Raw genomic sequence first — 17,401 nt, 5'->3', positions numbered from 1 at the left:
TCCGGATTTTAAATTTCCGATTTTTCCGAAAGTTTGTTTACACTGGAAATTTAGTTTTGCCTACAGCAAAAATTGGAAGCTCACAGTAAAGGTAAGATAGCGGGAAAACATATGTCAAAACAAGATTAATTCTGTCTTTGGGATAGAGATATTTTATTTCGAATAGGTTTCAGAAAAAAAATTGTGTAGAGAATTGTGTCATTTTGGGTCAAATATCATAATATTTGCGCAATTTGTAAACAGTTTTTAAGTTGTTACAATGGTATTCTCTAAAAATCACAGAAAAAATAAGTTTACTTATCCTTCAGAGCTGTATTAAAATTGTAAATGTTGTACAGCTTACAAATATATATACTTTATTAGAGGTAATATGTAGGGTTAACTGGCAATGTTTAGGTAATCAACGAGCGTTGAACTCGTCTTGTTTCATATCGAACGAAGGAAGAAAATTGTTTCCAATAAATATTTGACATCTGCATTCGAAATAGTGATAACGGGATCATGTCTTATAAGTTCATATCGGCTGATACATTTAAAACATAGCTGTTAATACTTTGTTTGAGAAAACCAATATGTGTTAATATGTACTATGGGGATCATGTATGTCACCTTTGTCAGTCGAATACGTTAGCTTTAACAGTCCAATACATTTCCTGTAGTTGTCCAATATTGAAATACTGGACTGTAGTTAACCCACTGAAAAAAATAACAGCAATAGTGTAGTCTTCAATCAACGTAAACATGTATTTACTGAATACATATTTTCAACAAATTAATACAAATTTTAGCTAAAATATGGCCGTGACAATCTATAGATAGAAAATAAGTTTGAAAATGTACATAGTTTAATTGTTTCTGTTCTTCACGTTGTAATGGAAGTAGGCGGTTGCTGTTAGATAGTTTGAATTCAAGAATAAATTAAAGAATTAAAGGCAACGTTAAGTAATAAAGTATTTGTCCATTTCAATTCTTATTTTATAGTTCCTGCGATCAAACATTGAGAGAGATAATGTCAAAACTTGAGACACAAGAGGAAAAACTGCAGAAGTTTGAGACCACGGTGTCATTACACAGTCTAGCACTGAAGGAGAGAGAACAGCGCATAGCCAAACTTCAAACGTTGGTATCTCGCCACCAAGAGGCTCTGTTGGAGCGGAACCAGCGCATAACCGAATTACAGTCGACGGTGTCTAGGCACGACGCATTGTTGTCAAAGACAGCTCATCAGGTATCTGAACTAAAGGAGATTGTATCAGAACGTGATGTTATTCTTTCAGATAGAGACCAGCGTATAGTCGAACTCCAGAAAACGGTGTCAAATCACAAGGAGCGCTGTCAAAAGCAGGTTTACGCATAGCGCAGCTAGAAAAGACGGTGTCAGAATATGACGAAAACCCCACAAGAGGCAAACGTAAACAGCTGGATACACCGGATGCAGAATACAATGGGGAAATAGTAGACAGAAGTCAGCGCATAACCCAAATGAAAGACAGTGGCAGTACATTTAATGTTTCACTACGGAAACTGGAATCAGTCAATTCTCCTCAGATGACTGAAAATAACATCAATCGTAAGACTGTAGTAAATGATGATGATGATGATGATGATGATGATGATGATGATGCAAATACACGACGGGAATATAAACCGGTAAAATCTAAAAAAATCAGTTCGCAAACTGGAGTGATGGGGAAAGTTAAAACAGAGCACAAGCTTTCAGGTATTATATTAAAACTATATTATATCACTTCCTATAACATTTTCATACGTTTAAAAGACTATAATCCCACATAGTGTACTGTGTAGATGTACGATATAAATTTTTAATCAACCCTAGCTATTGTTTGAATAAATACCGCAAAATGAATTGTGATTGATACAATATGATAGAAATTTGGCAAAGAGGTCAATCAAATATTGTTTTTATGCTGTAACCATGGGAAATATAAATCAAATTAAACAAATGATTAATTAATTGCGTACCTCACATTGCAGCTAGGGTAAGCCCAGTGGTGCCATCTGGTGTCGCCTTCTATGTTTCATTGAGTGCACCACAGACAAGCCTACACGTAAATGAAGCGATCGTATTTGACAACGTCATGACGAACGTCGGTGACGGTTATAACCACCGAGACGGTATCTTCACTGTCCCAGAGAGTGGGGTGTACGTATTTACCTGGACTACGGCTTCCCATTTTCACCAAAATATCGGCACAACGATACAAATAAATGGGGATATTGCGGGGACCATAGGCTCATACGGAGCCAGCATTAGCAACTATCAGTCTGCCACTGGAGTCATAGTCAAATCCGTCACTGTCGGTGACCATGTTTATATAAAGAATAAATTTGCTGGAACCATTGTATCAGACAACGATGCTAAATCGACTTTTTCAGGATGGCGTCTGTTTTAATAAACTACCTGAATTCCACGTATAAACTTCATATTTTCTGTAAATCAAACGCATCCAACCTCCAGTCAACAGCTAATGTCGTTGATAGCATCAATCCACAATTTACTTGTTCCAACAACGGCACGTCATATGATAATCAAACAATGATAAGCCGATTCACTGGCATATCGAGTCAGTATCGAGTCAGTCTTCAAATTTGTATTAAATATGTATGGAATAGTTGGTGCTACGACGGTTGTCGTTGATGTAGCAGAAACCTCCTACCTTTTGGTAAATCTGGTGTTTTTATCCACTTTTTAACGGTCCCTAAGAAAATAAGGCCCTGGTTTTATCGAATTTGAGATAGAATTACGATTTGTTACCATGTAAGTGTTCTTTTACTGATCTTATATAAGCCATCATGTTTATATGCTAGATACAGTAGTTGGTTCATCCAATAATTTCAACAATTATGTTTTACGAACTAAAATAGGAAAATTCAAAAGGCATGACGTAGCAGTATTATCTTCTTATTGTTAATTTAAGTCAGTAGTGGATATTTGCAAGAGAGAGAGAGGAGGATAAGAAATTATCCAAGTAAGTCGAATACCCGGACTAACAAGCACAATAGAAATCATAGAAATGTGAACTGAGATACATTTTTAAGGATCCGACGTCAGCCAGAAACACTCTGAAGTGTGTTTAGGCACCCCTAAACCTTGATTTGAACATAGCATTACAATGGGTTTTTTAATGATCAATCTTTCAAACGCCACGTACAGATTTAGTGACTTTGTGTGTATTGATTAAGCATCTATAGCTGGCGAAGTGTGTAGCTGTGTGATATTGATTTAATAACATACATTTCATGAAAATAACATTGTTTTCCAATTTGGGACATATTTTGAATCGGAGTTGCGTCCCTTATTTCACATGCGGATACAATATACAAGCGTTAGCTATACCATTTATATTTTATTTCTATAAAATGTTTTGCTATGAAAAAAAAAGAATTGGATTGTATTCGGGCGGATGAACGATACATTAGAGCATTGTCTCCACGCAATTTGTAATAAGTAATAAATAAGTATTTTTGTTATAGAATTAGGTCAAAACATGTACCAAGTGAAGATTATCTTTCAATTTGATGACAATTTATCCGGTAAAAAAACTTACAAATTGCGTCGTTATTACAAATTGCGTGGTGACAGAGCAGAGAGGAACACTTCCATCAGGAATGGTAAAATGGATCCTTAGGACATTTTTTCTATAATAGAACAACATTTTTTTTTCTTATAGACTCTAACCGATTTGCGAGTAATATTTCTTTGTATTATCTGATCGGCAAGTAAACGCTGTAGCTGCTTCCGGATGAGGGCGTGATTTGTAGGAAGGCAGACTCAAGAGCCACTCCCCTGATACTGGAACATAAACAATGAAATTATGTTTCCTGATCTTCAAGACAAGGCTGCCCCATAGATCCAATTGTATCAATCTTATCGGAGGAGACTCTAACCTAAGTCCATTTAAGGAATAAAACTTAAATGCGAAACGTCATCAACATGCGGATAATACACAATCTTTGTCTGTGATGAGCAGTTGGCTATAGAATCATTTCACGCTCTAGATTTATATACTACTTAGAGAATATAACAGGCATATACTTATACAGATAGAAGGATAAAGATCCAATTTATAAAACTACTTTCTGTGAACGAAGTTCAAAACAATCATTGTTAGATAATCAATTACACAATTATTTAATATAGGAAGAAAAAAATGTAACTCCATACACAAATTTTAAATAATGATCCTACTTTTTGCGATGGAAATATTTTTATTTGTTTCTCTTTAATAATTTTTTTTATACCGTAGGTACAATTCTATTCATTTTTAGATTTTATTTATTTATGTATTAATTTATTTTTGTAGCAAACAGCATATAGGCTATCGAGATGTATAAATTGTTGGGGGTTCAGACACTGAAGAAATATGGCCAGACAAAGATATACGCTCGGCAATTATTATACATGTATATAAAATACAATATAATTATATAAAATAATTATAAAATATTAAAAAAAGTTCAGCAAGTATTATATATAAAATACGGCCACACAAAGGTATACGCTCAGCAATTCTATATACATGTATAAATACAAGCACACAAAGGTATACGCTCAGCAATTATCATATATAAAATACGGTCATACAAAGGCATACGCTCAGCAGTTATTATATATAAAATACGGCCACACAAAGGTCTAGTATACCCTCAGCATATATCAGGTAGGGGACCGTGCTTATCTTGTATTGCTCATTCATATACATATGTTTTGAACCGATGAGTTGTAAGGCCCAACCAAGGTAGTGAAGATTGGATTCAATAACCACCTACATATGATTTTACCGAGTTCAAATGGCCTTCGGGGTTCAGCTGGCCGAAAGGGTTGAACAAAAGACCTTTTTGACAAATTACTGCACTGTCCCCTCTAGACTTCATTGGTCATGTATCAACTGTAGTATTATGCATCCGACAAGGACCTGTTGGTCTTCATTCAGTGCTTTATCTAATGTACAAGATTTTCTTAAAACATATTCCAAAATCGACTTCGAGTGCTGTGATCGTATCCGAGATGTTCTAACATTTCAAACAGGGTGCATTAAGGAATGAACCCAAGTCTATACCATGAGCAGAGATCTGTGGACCACAAGTAAACCTGTTCCTAGTTCATGTAGAAGGCTGTTTGCCTATACAAATCACAGAAAAGAGGTTGTATGATATATTTCAATTACAAGGGTTGTATACACTTCGGAGGGTACATGTACTAACTGCTTTCCTGAAATATATTTACATATATGAGACATTGTAATCGGAAATATATAGCTATTTCAGGTTCATTGTTTATTAATAGGTTACGGTTATCCGAGAGGGTCGATCAATATATTAATATAATATAGATTAATGTAGATACGTACGCAGTTTACATCTTCCGTGACAAGTGTGTACCAGCCTAAAGGTTTTCAGAAGATGTCTATCATAAGTAAAGTTGACATTTAAGACATACTTTAAGTCTCGTTTGTTATACGTGCATTTGACTTTTCAATTACATTTCAAATGGTATAACGAGGACACTTTAAAACGTCAATTATCTATACAAATAACCACTGTAACATTAACCGTGAATAGCATAAATCCAAAGAAATTAACACATTAAAATTGATTATTTTAGTATACTTTTCTTCTTTATAACAAAAAACAAACAATGAATTTGGATTTAAATGACCGCAGTCTCATTTAATATAAAACGTATACAACCTCAGACTATTGGCCGAACAGAGCACAGTCTAGTATAATTAATACCACCAGAATTAAATAATATGACACAAAAAATTATAATTATATGCCTGCCCGCCATATCCTGCCACTCGGAACTGTCTATACAGTTCCGTAATCCATACAAAAACACATGAGGTTGTATACAGTATCATTGATTATAAACACAATGATCAGTTAATGTTACAAAACATTCTATTGCTTCCTGCAACGTGTTTAGGAATGAACCGTGTCATGCCTAAACAGTCCTTTACACCTGTGACTTATATCTGGGTGGTTAATCACCCTACCCCCCAACATCTAACTCTGCTAGTCTGCCAGACCTATTTATTCTCTTTCTTTTCCTTTCAATAGATTGTACTTTGTCACAACCCCGATAGGTAATCCTTGGTAAAATATCAGACCATATAATAGTGCACCCAGGCAACATTTCGTGTATAAGTTCGACATCGTGCCTAATACGGGCACACAGGTCGCCAGTGGGGACGGACACCAGGTCATTACCTCCAGTATGAAGTATTAGAAAATCTGGTGGAGGCCTTAGTGACAGCTGGTCCGTAATAACATCAAATAGCTGAAACCAAGACATTCCCCTGTGCCCCGACCATCACACCAAAACGCCTCTGTGTCTTAGCTTCAAATGGCTGTCCAGCAGCTTCACAGACATCCGTTGTGCCCAGTATATTATCGATGAACCAACTATCCATACGTCTGAAAGAACTGATTGATTGATTGATTGATGGGGCTTAACGTCCTTGTTCCGGTTATAACCGAGCCTAGGACACACTGAAAGAACTTGCGCCGATTACTAGCCTTATATGCAAAGGGGGGGGGGGGGGGGGGGGGCATCTCTCTAACATGTATTGATATATCAATCAAAAGCGGATGTAGGTTTTGTAGGCCGATGACTGCCACCGGCCTAGTTGTCTGTTGTCTGATTTTATCGTAAGGCACGCCTTTCATTGCTAGCGTTGTTGCCCCGCCAATTCTAAATGAGTGTGACTTAAAATTTCCTTGAGGAAGGCCTAACGAAACAATGCATTTTTTCAGCACCTCACCAAACTGATATCCATTTAGAGGTGTACCGTTTAAATGTAAAAATAGATATCCCGAGCAGCAAGTTCGTACTTGAAGGAAGGCATGCAAGTTTTTAATAGGGCAGACGACATTTTCAGGGATACATGGGATTACCACAGTAAATGCTTTAGCAAGCTGGTCTGTCTTTGATTGCCTTAATATAATGACCATCTCTGTAAGATCTTTATTTATTTGAATATCAGACCTTAACAAAGGTCTATGTGCCAATTTCGCAGATGTATACACAAGCTCCCCAACCCGGAATAGACCAAAAAATGCTAAGTAAAACACTGCTCTAAATATATATATTTAAGCAATATCAGGACAGTAACGGATTTTGTTGTCATGGAATTGAGAATTGCAACAACAGATTGATTGTCGCACCGGAATAGTACTTTCTTGTTCTTAAGTCTATCCCCCCAAATGTACACTGCAACTAGAATTGGGAAAAACTCCAATACCGTTATGTCATCAGTGTAGCCTGCTTGAAACCAGGATTCGGGCCATGTGCCAAATGCCCACCGTCCTTCAAAATATGCACCCAATCCAATACCCTTCCTGGTCGAGCTATCAGTAAATAACTGTAAATCTGAATTGGTGATCCAAAATTGATCACAAAACACAGACACGCCATTAAAAGAATGATGTTTCTTTTTTTTTTTTTTTTTTTACTAATAGTTTTAGATCTTGTCGTAGTGCATGTGTGATCCTTATATGATGATAAGGTTTGGTTGTCCCCATGGTAGCGTTAATAAGGCGCCTACAAAAAGTTCTCGCTGGTGGGATAGCTCTACAAGCAAAATTTAAAGCTCCTAACAGGGACTGCATTTGTTTTAATGTCGTGCGACCTTTATTGAGCGAAGTGTTAATTTTCTGGATTATATCTTGCACCTTTGCCATGGGAACCCGGATACACATATTTATTGTATCGTTCTCTAATCCAAGAAAACATAGAACAGTACAAGGCCCTTCCGTTTTTTTCCGGCGCTATAGTAACGCCCAACTCACTACATAAAATCTCAAATTCTTTTAAAGCAAGGAAACAATGGTTCGTGTTGTTTACACCTCCAAATAAAAAATCATCTAAATAATGCAGTAACTCCCCCTTGTCCAATCGCTTACGCACGTACGTTTTCCTCTATGACTGTGGAAAACTTCTCAAAAATAGAACAGGAGATAGAACAACCCATTGGTAAACATTTGTCAAAAAAAATACATACTGTCAAGCTTAAAGCCTAACAGATCAAAGTCACCAGGCCACACTGGGATTATCCTAAATGCAGCTTTGATATCTGCCTTAGCTAATAACGCCCCCCTTCCAAGCCTTTGGACCATTCTAACTGCTTCATCAAATTTTGTGTACGACACTGAGCATAATTTTGGATCAATGAAGTCATTAACAGAAGCATTTTGAGGGTACGACAAGTGATGAATTAGCCTAAATTGCCCGGTGGTTTTCTTAGGAACTAAGCCCAATGGTGAAATTCTCAAATTAGGCAAAGGTTGTACTTTAAATGGACCTTCTATTCTTCCTAACTCGATCTCTTTCCTACTTTTCTCCCTAGCAGCATGATTATTTTCGCGAATATACTTTAAATTATTTGCATGTGTTGTTTCTCGAGGGCCGGTATAATGTAGTGGGAAGCCATGTTTGAAACCGTTTACTAACTCTGACGCTAAAACTCTGTTCGAATTATCCCTAAGTAAAGCTTCTAACACATCAGCTTGTATTGGCGTGGCCCCCAAGCTGTGTTTTCCCCTTTCTGTTATTTCTTTGGGTACCCAACTGTTGTGATTCCTGTTTGGCACGAAAGGAATTACAATTCATTTGTGAGTGTCCACCATTACATTTCCTACAAACATGCTTAAAACGGCATGGATTGTATTTACATTTCCCTACGTCATTGTATGCGTTGCACACACCTGTTCTGATATTCTGATAATTTGAACCAGCAGCGCTACTTGCGTATGTGTTAGCATTCGAACCACCCATATTACGTGGTACTGACATCAACCTTAACCACAGGTCTGAATTCAGTTTAGCCCATGATTGAGGGCAGATCGCCTGACGTAGCCTAAATTGCTCGTCATAGATCCTCCAACCCACCCCCTGGCACCTACTGGCTGCGTCCCTAATAATTATCATGTATTGGATAAGTTCTAGAGTTTTTTCAGTAAATTTCCGCACATAAATGTGCATGTAAATCAGGAAGGCATCCGACCATTTCTCTATGCTCGGGATCCTATCCTTGAGAACTCTAGGCCTTGATTCCAGAACGCCCTGTTCATTAATACATAGATTACTCCCCGCATAAAAATCATGGAGTTCCGCGCTACCTTTTAGCAACAACGCTAAATTAACGTATTGATTTGCCCATATTTTCTGACGTAATTGTAATGGTACATGTGCCGCTACGTTGTCATCAACACAGTTGATTAAATCCGGTAGCGAAGAATCAAAAGGTGAAACCCCCCCACCCTGACATAAACTACCTGTCAACCCTCCACGTAGTGGTAAAATAGGCCTGCTACATGTAGGTATACCTTACCAACATTATTTTCACCCAAAGCCACCCTCCAAACGTTAGACAAGTCATTTTGCCGCCTAATATTCACCGGATTTAAATCAATTGGTGGCCTACCAGTCTCAATGGGCGCTCGTGCCTGTTCCCCCGGGACATTGTCCGACTCTGGGTCCGGCTCCAGCCCTGTCTCCTGCTGAGGTTCCGGCTCCGGTTCTGTGTTTCCTTCCGTCTGGAGACGTGCTGGCCTCCTCTTTCTCCGACCCAACGCTCTAGAGGGAGTCCCTGCAGGCCTCTTCTTGGCTGACGATTTGTTATACACTGGCATAATTTGTTCAATTTAGTAATACAATGTTCCCACTAGCCGTACTTAGCACTGATACAATGTTCCAATACCACGCTGACGGAAGATATCCCGAATTAACACAATATTTCCAATATAACACAGTTTAACAATATGTCCAATATAACACAGTTTAACAATATGTCCAATATAACACAGTTTTACACTGTCTCTAAAATAACACAGTTTAACAATATTTCCAGTATGACACAGTTTAACAATTAATACTAAAAACCGGTTGTTATAAGAGTGCTGCTCATGAACGTGTCAAGTGCTACGGGGTCTACTGAGAACTGATCAGCTTCATGCAGGATACTCCCGATATACCTTTACATCAAAAGTGCGTGTCAAGTGCTACGGGATTAATTAAACAATTATCAGATGCAATAGGCATGAGGCTAAGTTGTGCCTCCCTTACCCCGGAGGGGTCATCAGTTAACCTTATCTGACATATACAGACGGCCACCGAGACCGGTGCCCTGACAGCTATAAAATTTATATCCCCCTGCACCGACTAATGGCAAGACCATCTATAATTGAGAGATAACTGAACAGCCATTAAATTAACCTTTGATATCCGGGTCATTATTTCACTCTTTACACTCGCCCTTTACTCAAATCTATTGATCGAAAATCCAAAATAAATTTGTTTAATTATATATTATTAATTAAACTGTATTAATTAGCAGCTTGTACATTCTTTATAACACATCATAGTCGCAACTCTGGCTTTTATGGTGCATCAGATCACACACATCTGCGAAATAAATGTCGTGAATCTCCTTGGTAACTGCATTAGTTTCTTTGGCAGCACCAGCAGTTACATCCGGGTGCCAGATCCTGGTTGCCTTTAGTAAGCCTGAAGTCTAGGTCGATACATATCTGTAACGGATCCGGGGCACTATGTTCTTCATCACTGAAGTAATAACACTTCCAGCCATCTGTAAAATATCACATCACTGAACATTATAGAAAAGCCTTCCAATTTTTACATGTTCTGGGAGATTAAATGTGTGTGTGAAAAAAGCAAGAGTAGATTTAACGTGAACGTGAAATCAAATGCAAAGTGAGAAAAAGAGGTCCCCCTACAAGTGCCGGTTGTTTATAATGTTTATCGAGTTTAGAAAAGGCCAGAGCTTTGTTGGCATTTTAACACCGATATGTGTCAAACACACTTCTCTTATTGCAGGGTTAGAAACTTGCATTGTCATAAACCTACAAGGGTGCCTATCTGTCATTGTTTGCTTTTCAGATATTTCTAAAAATGCTTTAGATAACTACCGAAGAAGTGAATACTTAATTCAACATTATAATATAATGACAGAGGGCAACATACATATGTTTGTTGATTAAGACAACCCTGCTAGGAATTAGCGATAACAAACATGAGCTGTCAGAATAAAAAAAAATGATAGCCTTATCGGGGCCAAAAAGGAAATTATTTATTACATTGCAGAATGATCCTTCGAGTATTTCCATAGAATAACTACTTTCACATTTTCGATTACGATAAATACTCCCTTATGCTCTATATCTAAACAGAACCTTTTCCAAAAACAACACTGTAACATATGAAATGAAAGTACTTTGCCCGTTTGTATGCAAATACGAAATGTAACTTTATTTATTTCAAAACAATTCTATCACATAAATCAAATAAGTTAACGTAACACTAGTACACAAGATATCTTGATTAACAACATGGTTAAGTCTTTTTAAAAGAATGATTTATCCAATGACGATAATTATTTACATTAAAGGTAAATATTTTCTTATTCATTCGAAAAAATACTAATATAATTATACGCTGAATACCTTGACACACAAACTCGATATCCGACCAGCCTCCACTCCACAGACAAGTAGCTTCTCGAGTTCCTACTTCATGGTAGAGGTCGGTATTACAGGAATAGGTCGCCATCGTACCATCAGTAGTAAGCGTCCTCACCGATACTGCCCTGGCTATTGGTGGTGTGGAGCAACACCCTGTAAAACGCATTCTACTTTTTGGTGGCAGGAAGAAAAGTTATACTAAATACACGGGATACTAGTTCTAACACTTGCAGTATCTCCTACCCACATACTTCATAGCAGATTTGCTCAAACGCAACGACAAACGTTCGTTCATATTGTGTGTCAAAAATATCTACTGCTAGTAGTAGATAAATGTGTACAGAAAAAGTGTACGTACAAATCCTGTGTCAAAAACCTGTTACTAGTAACACATTTTTGACACAAAATTTGTACGTACATATTTTATGTTTTACCCATCGTACTTAAATCTGTCTGCGACACAAAAAAGTATAGTTTGAAAAAGATGAAGAAACCAGCCGTATCTAGTATATGAACCGTTACATGATCAATAAAAGCATATTGCTAACCGAAGGAAGTGTTTGGAGGTAAAATATTTATGATTTATATTGATTGCAATCTTGGGTTTACTATGTAATTTAAGTGTCATCATGCAAATCAGAAACCAAACAAATTGGGGTTTTTTCTGCTCTTCATACATACATGTATTTTTATGTCTATAAATCACTTAGCTTTTCGTGAATATTTCATTTCGCGAACTAGCTTCTTTAGACATATACGCGGATACTAGTATATAAATTAACGAACGCCTGTCCAAAAATAACTTCAATTTAGCAAATGATAAACTTGTATCGCCAAGTATACAAGGAAGTTTATCGATCAAAGAACTATCAGTAAATATTCATTCATCAAGTTTCATCTTCAATCAGCTGTATATATTTCATCAAGGTTACTGCCAACTCTCTAACATATTTCGTAAAGATAGGTATCCAGTTCGAATCGAAGCGGGAGGCAACCAAACAACACATTCTAGTCATTATTCCTACGCGTTTTCATAAAAAAAATTAATGACACAATTGCCTTCGGCCTCTGGGAAACAGTTCACCTGGTCAGTACCAACACCGAGTGGAAACTGTTTTGACTGTTGACTGATGGGGCATGAAACAACTGTATATTATTACATAATATCTAAAACACAGTAAGAATCACTGACGTCTTGACTTTCCTGTAGGCCTATAAGTCAGCATGACTCGTCTGGCAGTGTTGACATCTGAACATTATTGACTTAGACGCTTGAAAGGGTACGACTAACTTCAGAAACGTCACATGTGTTCAATAGTTCACACGTGACCGTTCAATAGTCATTTTAGCCGTGTAATAGTCCAACATATAGTTATGGTGGATATCGCAAATTGCTAACATCGACTATTAATATTAACAAGGAATTTCCCCAGGGTTCAGATTTTTTACCAATCACAAAACAAAGTTAATCATTCGGCAATGAACAAAACATATATAAATTCGGCTATAAACAAAACTTATATAAACAAAACAGTAGACGAAAGTACTACTTGATAGGAAACGTCTTTGCTCTATTTCGGATACCGACCTACAGAGTTTTTTTTTTTTTTTTTTTTTGTATTTTTCTCAATACAGTCGAATCAATATATTTTCACTTTGTTTAATGTTTGTACATATGGGCGACTTCGGTTGGGACTCGAGAGTCAACTATTTACTCTAGTCATGATGTTCCTTCTAACTCTTCTAACCCAGGGTCGGACATAGTTGCTGTAGTCGGAACTCTTCTAACCCAGGGTAGGGGATGGGTTGATGGAGTCGGGTCATATGACGTCACTATAGCTTGAACTCTGGATGATCTATTGTTATTAGAATAAGCCCATCCATCCATCCATCCATCCATCCATCCATCCATCCATCGATCCATCCATCCATCCATCCATCCTTCAATCCATCCATCCATCCATCCATCCATCCATCCATCTAACTATCCATCCATCCATCCATCCATCCATCTAACCATCCATCCATCCATCCATCCATCCTTCAATCCATCCATCCATCCATCCATCCATCCATCCATCCATCCATCTAACCATCCATCCATCCATCTATCCATCCATCCATCCATCCATCTAACTATCCATCCATCCATCCATCCATCCATCTATCCATCCATCCATCCATCCATCCATCCATCCATTAATCTACCTACCTACCTACCTACCTACCACCTTTCAGTAAATCTGAGGAATGTGAATCACTCATCCATTAACAGTATGGTTATTTTAGAGCTAATGGTAGATGTAAAGCTGTTTTTCTATTTCTTATTATTTCTTTTTTTTCTCAATTTAATACCAATACATGCATAACATGAATAAGTTTTCAAATAAATATGAGGTGTTTAAAGGCTTTATCAAATCCATAATCTATATAGCAAGCAATGGTATGTCAGAATCGCCCCTTCACAAGTTTAAGTTCTATGATTGTAATCCACTAAGGATATCAGAAATATGTAATATAAAACATATCTGCTAACGTTTGATAATTCTTACATACCCGATCTGTCTGTGTAAGCAACAAGACTTCCCAGTGTCCCGGCTTTAAGGACTGACGAGTACATGCTGCATGTCTTGGTCCCTGGGTTGTATACGTATGAAATACAATCACATAGAAGGATAGAACACAGTGAGGCACATCGTAGTTTAGTTTCCACTTCATCTTCTATACGAAACAAGGAGTTCCCATCGTGGTTTGCATTGGGTACCTTTGTAAAATACCTCGTGTACATTTCGTCACCTTTTGTTGAAATCAAGCACCACATTAGACAACAAAGAAAGGGTAGAAACATCCTCGTTGTAACACTCCTCTTCCTCCAAAGTTTACCTCTGATATCCAAGTACGATGCGAGCGTTTACAGTGTCACTGTGTCGCTTTGTTTAACGCTTCGATGACTTGTAGGTTTCTACATGAAGCTTCTTGTCGGGTAAAAAATGTTTTCGTTTTCATTTAATCGATCAACTTAACATACCACATGTTTATAGTGAATCTTGTTCTACGTCTGTTATTCTAAGTAATGTTTTAATATAAGTTATGTATAACTTGACGTTCGTGTGGGTTATTGCGTTGTAGATTATTTTATTACCATTGCTAAGGTAGGTTTGATATCGTTATCACGTCTTTTGTAACCAACCTTACTAGCCTCCGATATGAACAAAAGAACATAGTATGTAACCACTGAGGAATACCAGGTGTTCGTGAAGATTCGGCGTCTTCTGCTCCATCCACGACACCTTACATGTAAATCTAGGTAAAATCCAGGTGACAAATGAACAATCAGTAATAATAGTGAAATGGGATGTGGAAAAAGAGAAGGTATCTAATTGTTTCTTTTTTTTCGCATAAACCCTTTAATGATCGTATGAATAAAGAATTGATACCTTCGTGGTAGAATTCTATTAGTTTGATTTTGTTCGTTGTATATTTCGAGCTCAGCTTATTGCTTAGCAAACCTTCAGATTATCATTATTGTGACAAGTAATATCGGCTTTTTTTTCCATAAAATGTGTGTGTTTTGTGTCCTTATGGAGGTGAGATGTGAAAGTCTATGAATTTCTAGATGAAGATTTAAAGTGTAGTCATCTTGAGGAAAATGCCCAGTGTCCCGGCTCTTTAAGGACTGACGAGTACATGCTGCATGTCTTGGTCCCTGGGTTGTATACGTATGAAATACGAAATGCGAAAATATACAAGTTTTATTTGGATGGATGTGTTAAGTTTATAAATCAGACATCATTCATAGATATACAAATGTACCTACTGGATTTAACAGAGTAAGATCTAGAATCTAGGATAATATTGAAGAGGACCACTCATAAAAGTTGTCTGGACCATTATTTTAGGTTAAAATCAACATTTGGGATATAAAGCTGAACTGGGTGAAACCAAGTAGAGAGTGGATAAACAGTCAAACGAAGACTACTACATTAAGACAACTGGGAAAACACATGGAGATAAACAAACTAAGTAACATTGCAAACGTGCGTCCTTTTGAACTTAAATTATTTGGAAATAAAGAGTCGAGTGATGTATGTGGTTAAGTAATTGTATTTTGGAAATACCAGAAACATTTTCGCGAAAAATAAATACATCTAAGAAGGTAAGCTGGTTAAGTATTACATTGACTGGATAGTTATCTCTTGGACTAAAAAATTCTGGATATAATTCTGAGGCATTTGTTGGAGATCACAACTAAACATTCTATTGTAGTAAGTAAGGACAATTTATCTGTAATTTTTTTGTTTTTTGTATTTGTTTTTGAAATATGACTACCTTTTATCCTACAATGGGTCGGAAGTGCGGTGCCGAAATGAATGAATGAACTTGACAATAAGGCGTGTTATTTGTGATCATTATGATATGTCCAATGTGTTTTCCAGGAGATAAAATATGGAGTTATTTGTGAGGTTCTCATTTTCATTTATTTTTCATTTTTCTATTTTGAATGCGAGTAAGAGGTTAATTTTAGATGTTCAGTTTAATGGTGATATCGAAGTCCCCACTAATTGGCCTTGGTGACCGTGAAGATCAGAGATAAGATTTTTTAATAAGGAATTGATTGAGTTAACAGCAATGGAGTTTTTAAGGCTCATAGAGTAATCATTAGGTATTGAGTGTATTACATATGAATTGTTGTCAGCTCATTCTTGGTATGACATATAATACCTTGGTGATATATATTATCAAAGGCTGGGCTAGGTCATTATGGTGGTTTATAAATAGGCATGTGGTCAGTCTTCAGGACTTGTATATGCATAGCTGCCTAATTAGTCTCGAGGACTGGTTTATAAATAGGTATGCGATCATCAAGGGGCTGTATTAAAATATGTTCTCAGCTCTGGTATAAATAGGTATGTGATCATTGGATGTGCTAGATTCAGTAAATTGTTTACAGCGAAATCGTTTATTATTAATATGGTATTTTACACTCAAAAGATTTCCTTTTCTGATTAACAATCTGTATTGTAACCCATTAATAAAATATGACTTTAAACAACTACAGATTTCTGATAAAACTGTCTACAAATACAATGATGTTTCTATCTGCCATGGACTAGGTAGATGTTTACTTGGAGCACATGCGTCTACATCTGGTTAGTACCTATAGACAATATATTTACCCTCTACTCCAATTATATATGAAGTATATAAACTCTTTTTTTATAAATACTAACTAGATGTATACACCTGTACTTGGAGCCAACATATCTCTGTACATGATACTGGTATGGTCCGTTACGTAAGCCATCCAGCTGCAAATATTGAAAGCAACAGAAGTATGATCGCCCATTGGCAAAGATGAAGGTGATTATCCTGTGTCATTTTAATGAATTTTGTTTACTTTAAAAAGCCTGTGGTTGCGTTAAAGTTGTGATGAACAGTGAAGAATTACGTTTTTAAACCTCACTTGAATTGGCATACTTAATTGATTCTTAGATCTATTAATCCGTGATGTCCGTCATGTTTCTTAATAAACCACGTCGCGATTCCCGATATAAAAGATTCCCGTGAATTACGCTCCCTGTTTATTTTGGTTCTTAAATCATGCAATTCGCTGTTTTTTTCTCTCTCTCCGTGTCGTTCGGAATACTCTGATAACACAGGTCATTATGTATGATTTTTTGTTTTTGAAATATGACTACCTTTTATCCTACAATGGGTCGGAAGTGCGGTGCCGAAATGAATGAATGAACTTGACAATAAGGCGTGTTATTTGTGATCATTATGATATGTCCAATGTGTTTTCCAGGAGATAAAATATGGAGTTATTTGTGAGGTTCTCATTTTCATTTATTTTTCATTTTTCTATTTTGACTGTGAGTAAGAGGTTGATTTTATA

At 36.8% G+C, this 17,401-nt stretch overlaps 1 protein-coding gene across 1 annotated transcript; it reads left to right on the top strand.

The window, feature by feature from the left end:
* The first annotated feature begins 656 nt into the window (after positions 1-656).
* Positions 657-2,418, top strand: LOC117335388 (complement C1q-like protein 2). Its single transcript, XM_033895347.1, has 2 exons — positions 657-1,720; positions 1,996-2,418. Exons 1-2 carry the CDS (start codon positions 1,483-1,485, stop codon positions 2,412-2,414), a joined length of 657 nt encoding a protein of 218 aa, XP_033751238.1. The 5' UTR covers positions 657-1,482; the 3' UTR covers positions 2,415-2,418.
* The last annotated feature ends 14,983 nt before the right edge of the window (positions 2,419-17,401 follow it).

This window comes from Pecten maximus, chromosome 10 (assembly GCF_902652985.1).
Source record: "Pecten maximus chromosome 10, xPecMax1.1, whole genome shotgun sequence".
Lineage (NCBI taxonomy): Eukaryota > Metazoa > Mollusca > Bivalvia > Pectinida > Pectinidae > Pecten > Pecten maximus.
This window is presented reverse-complemented; position numbering and strand designations above follow the sequence as displayed.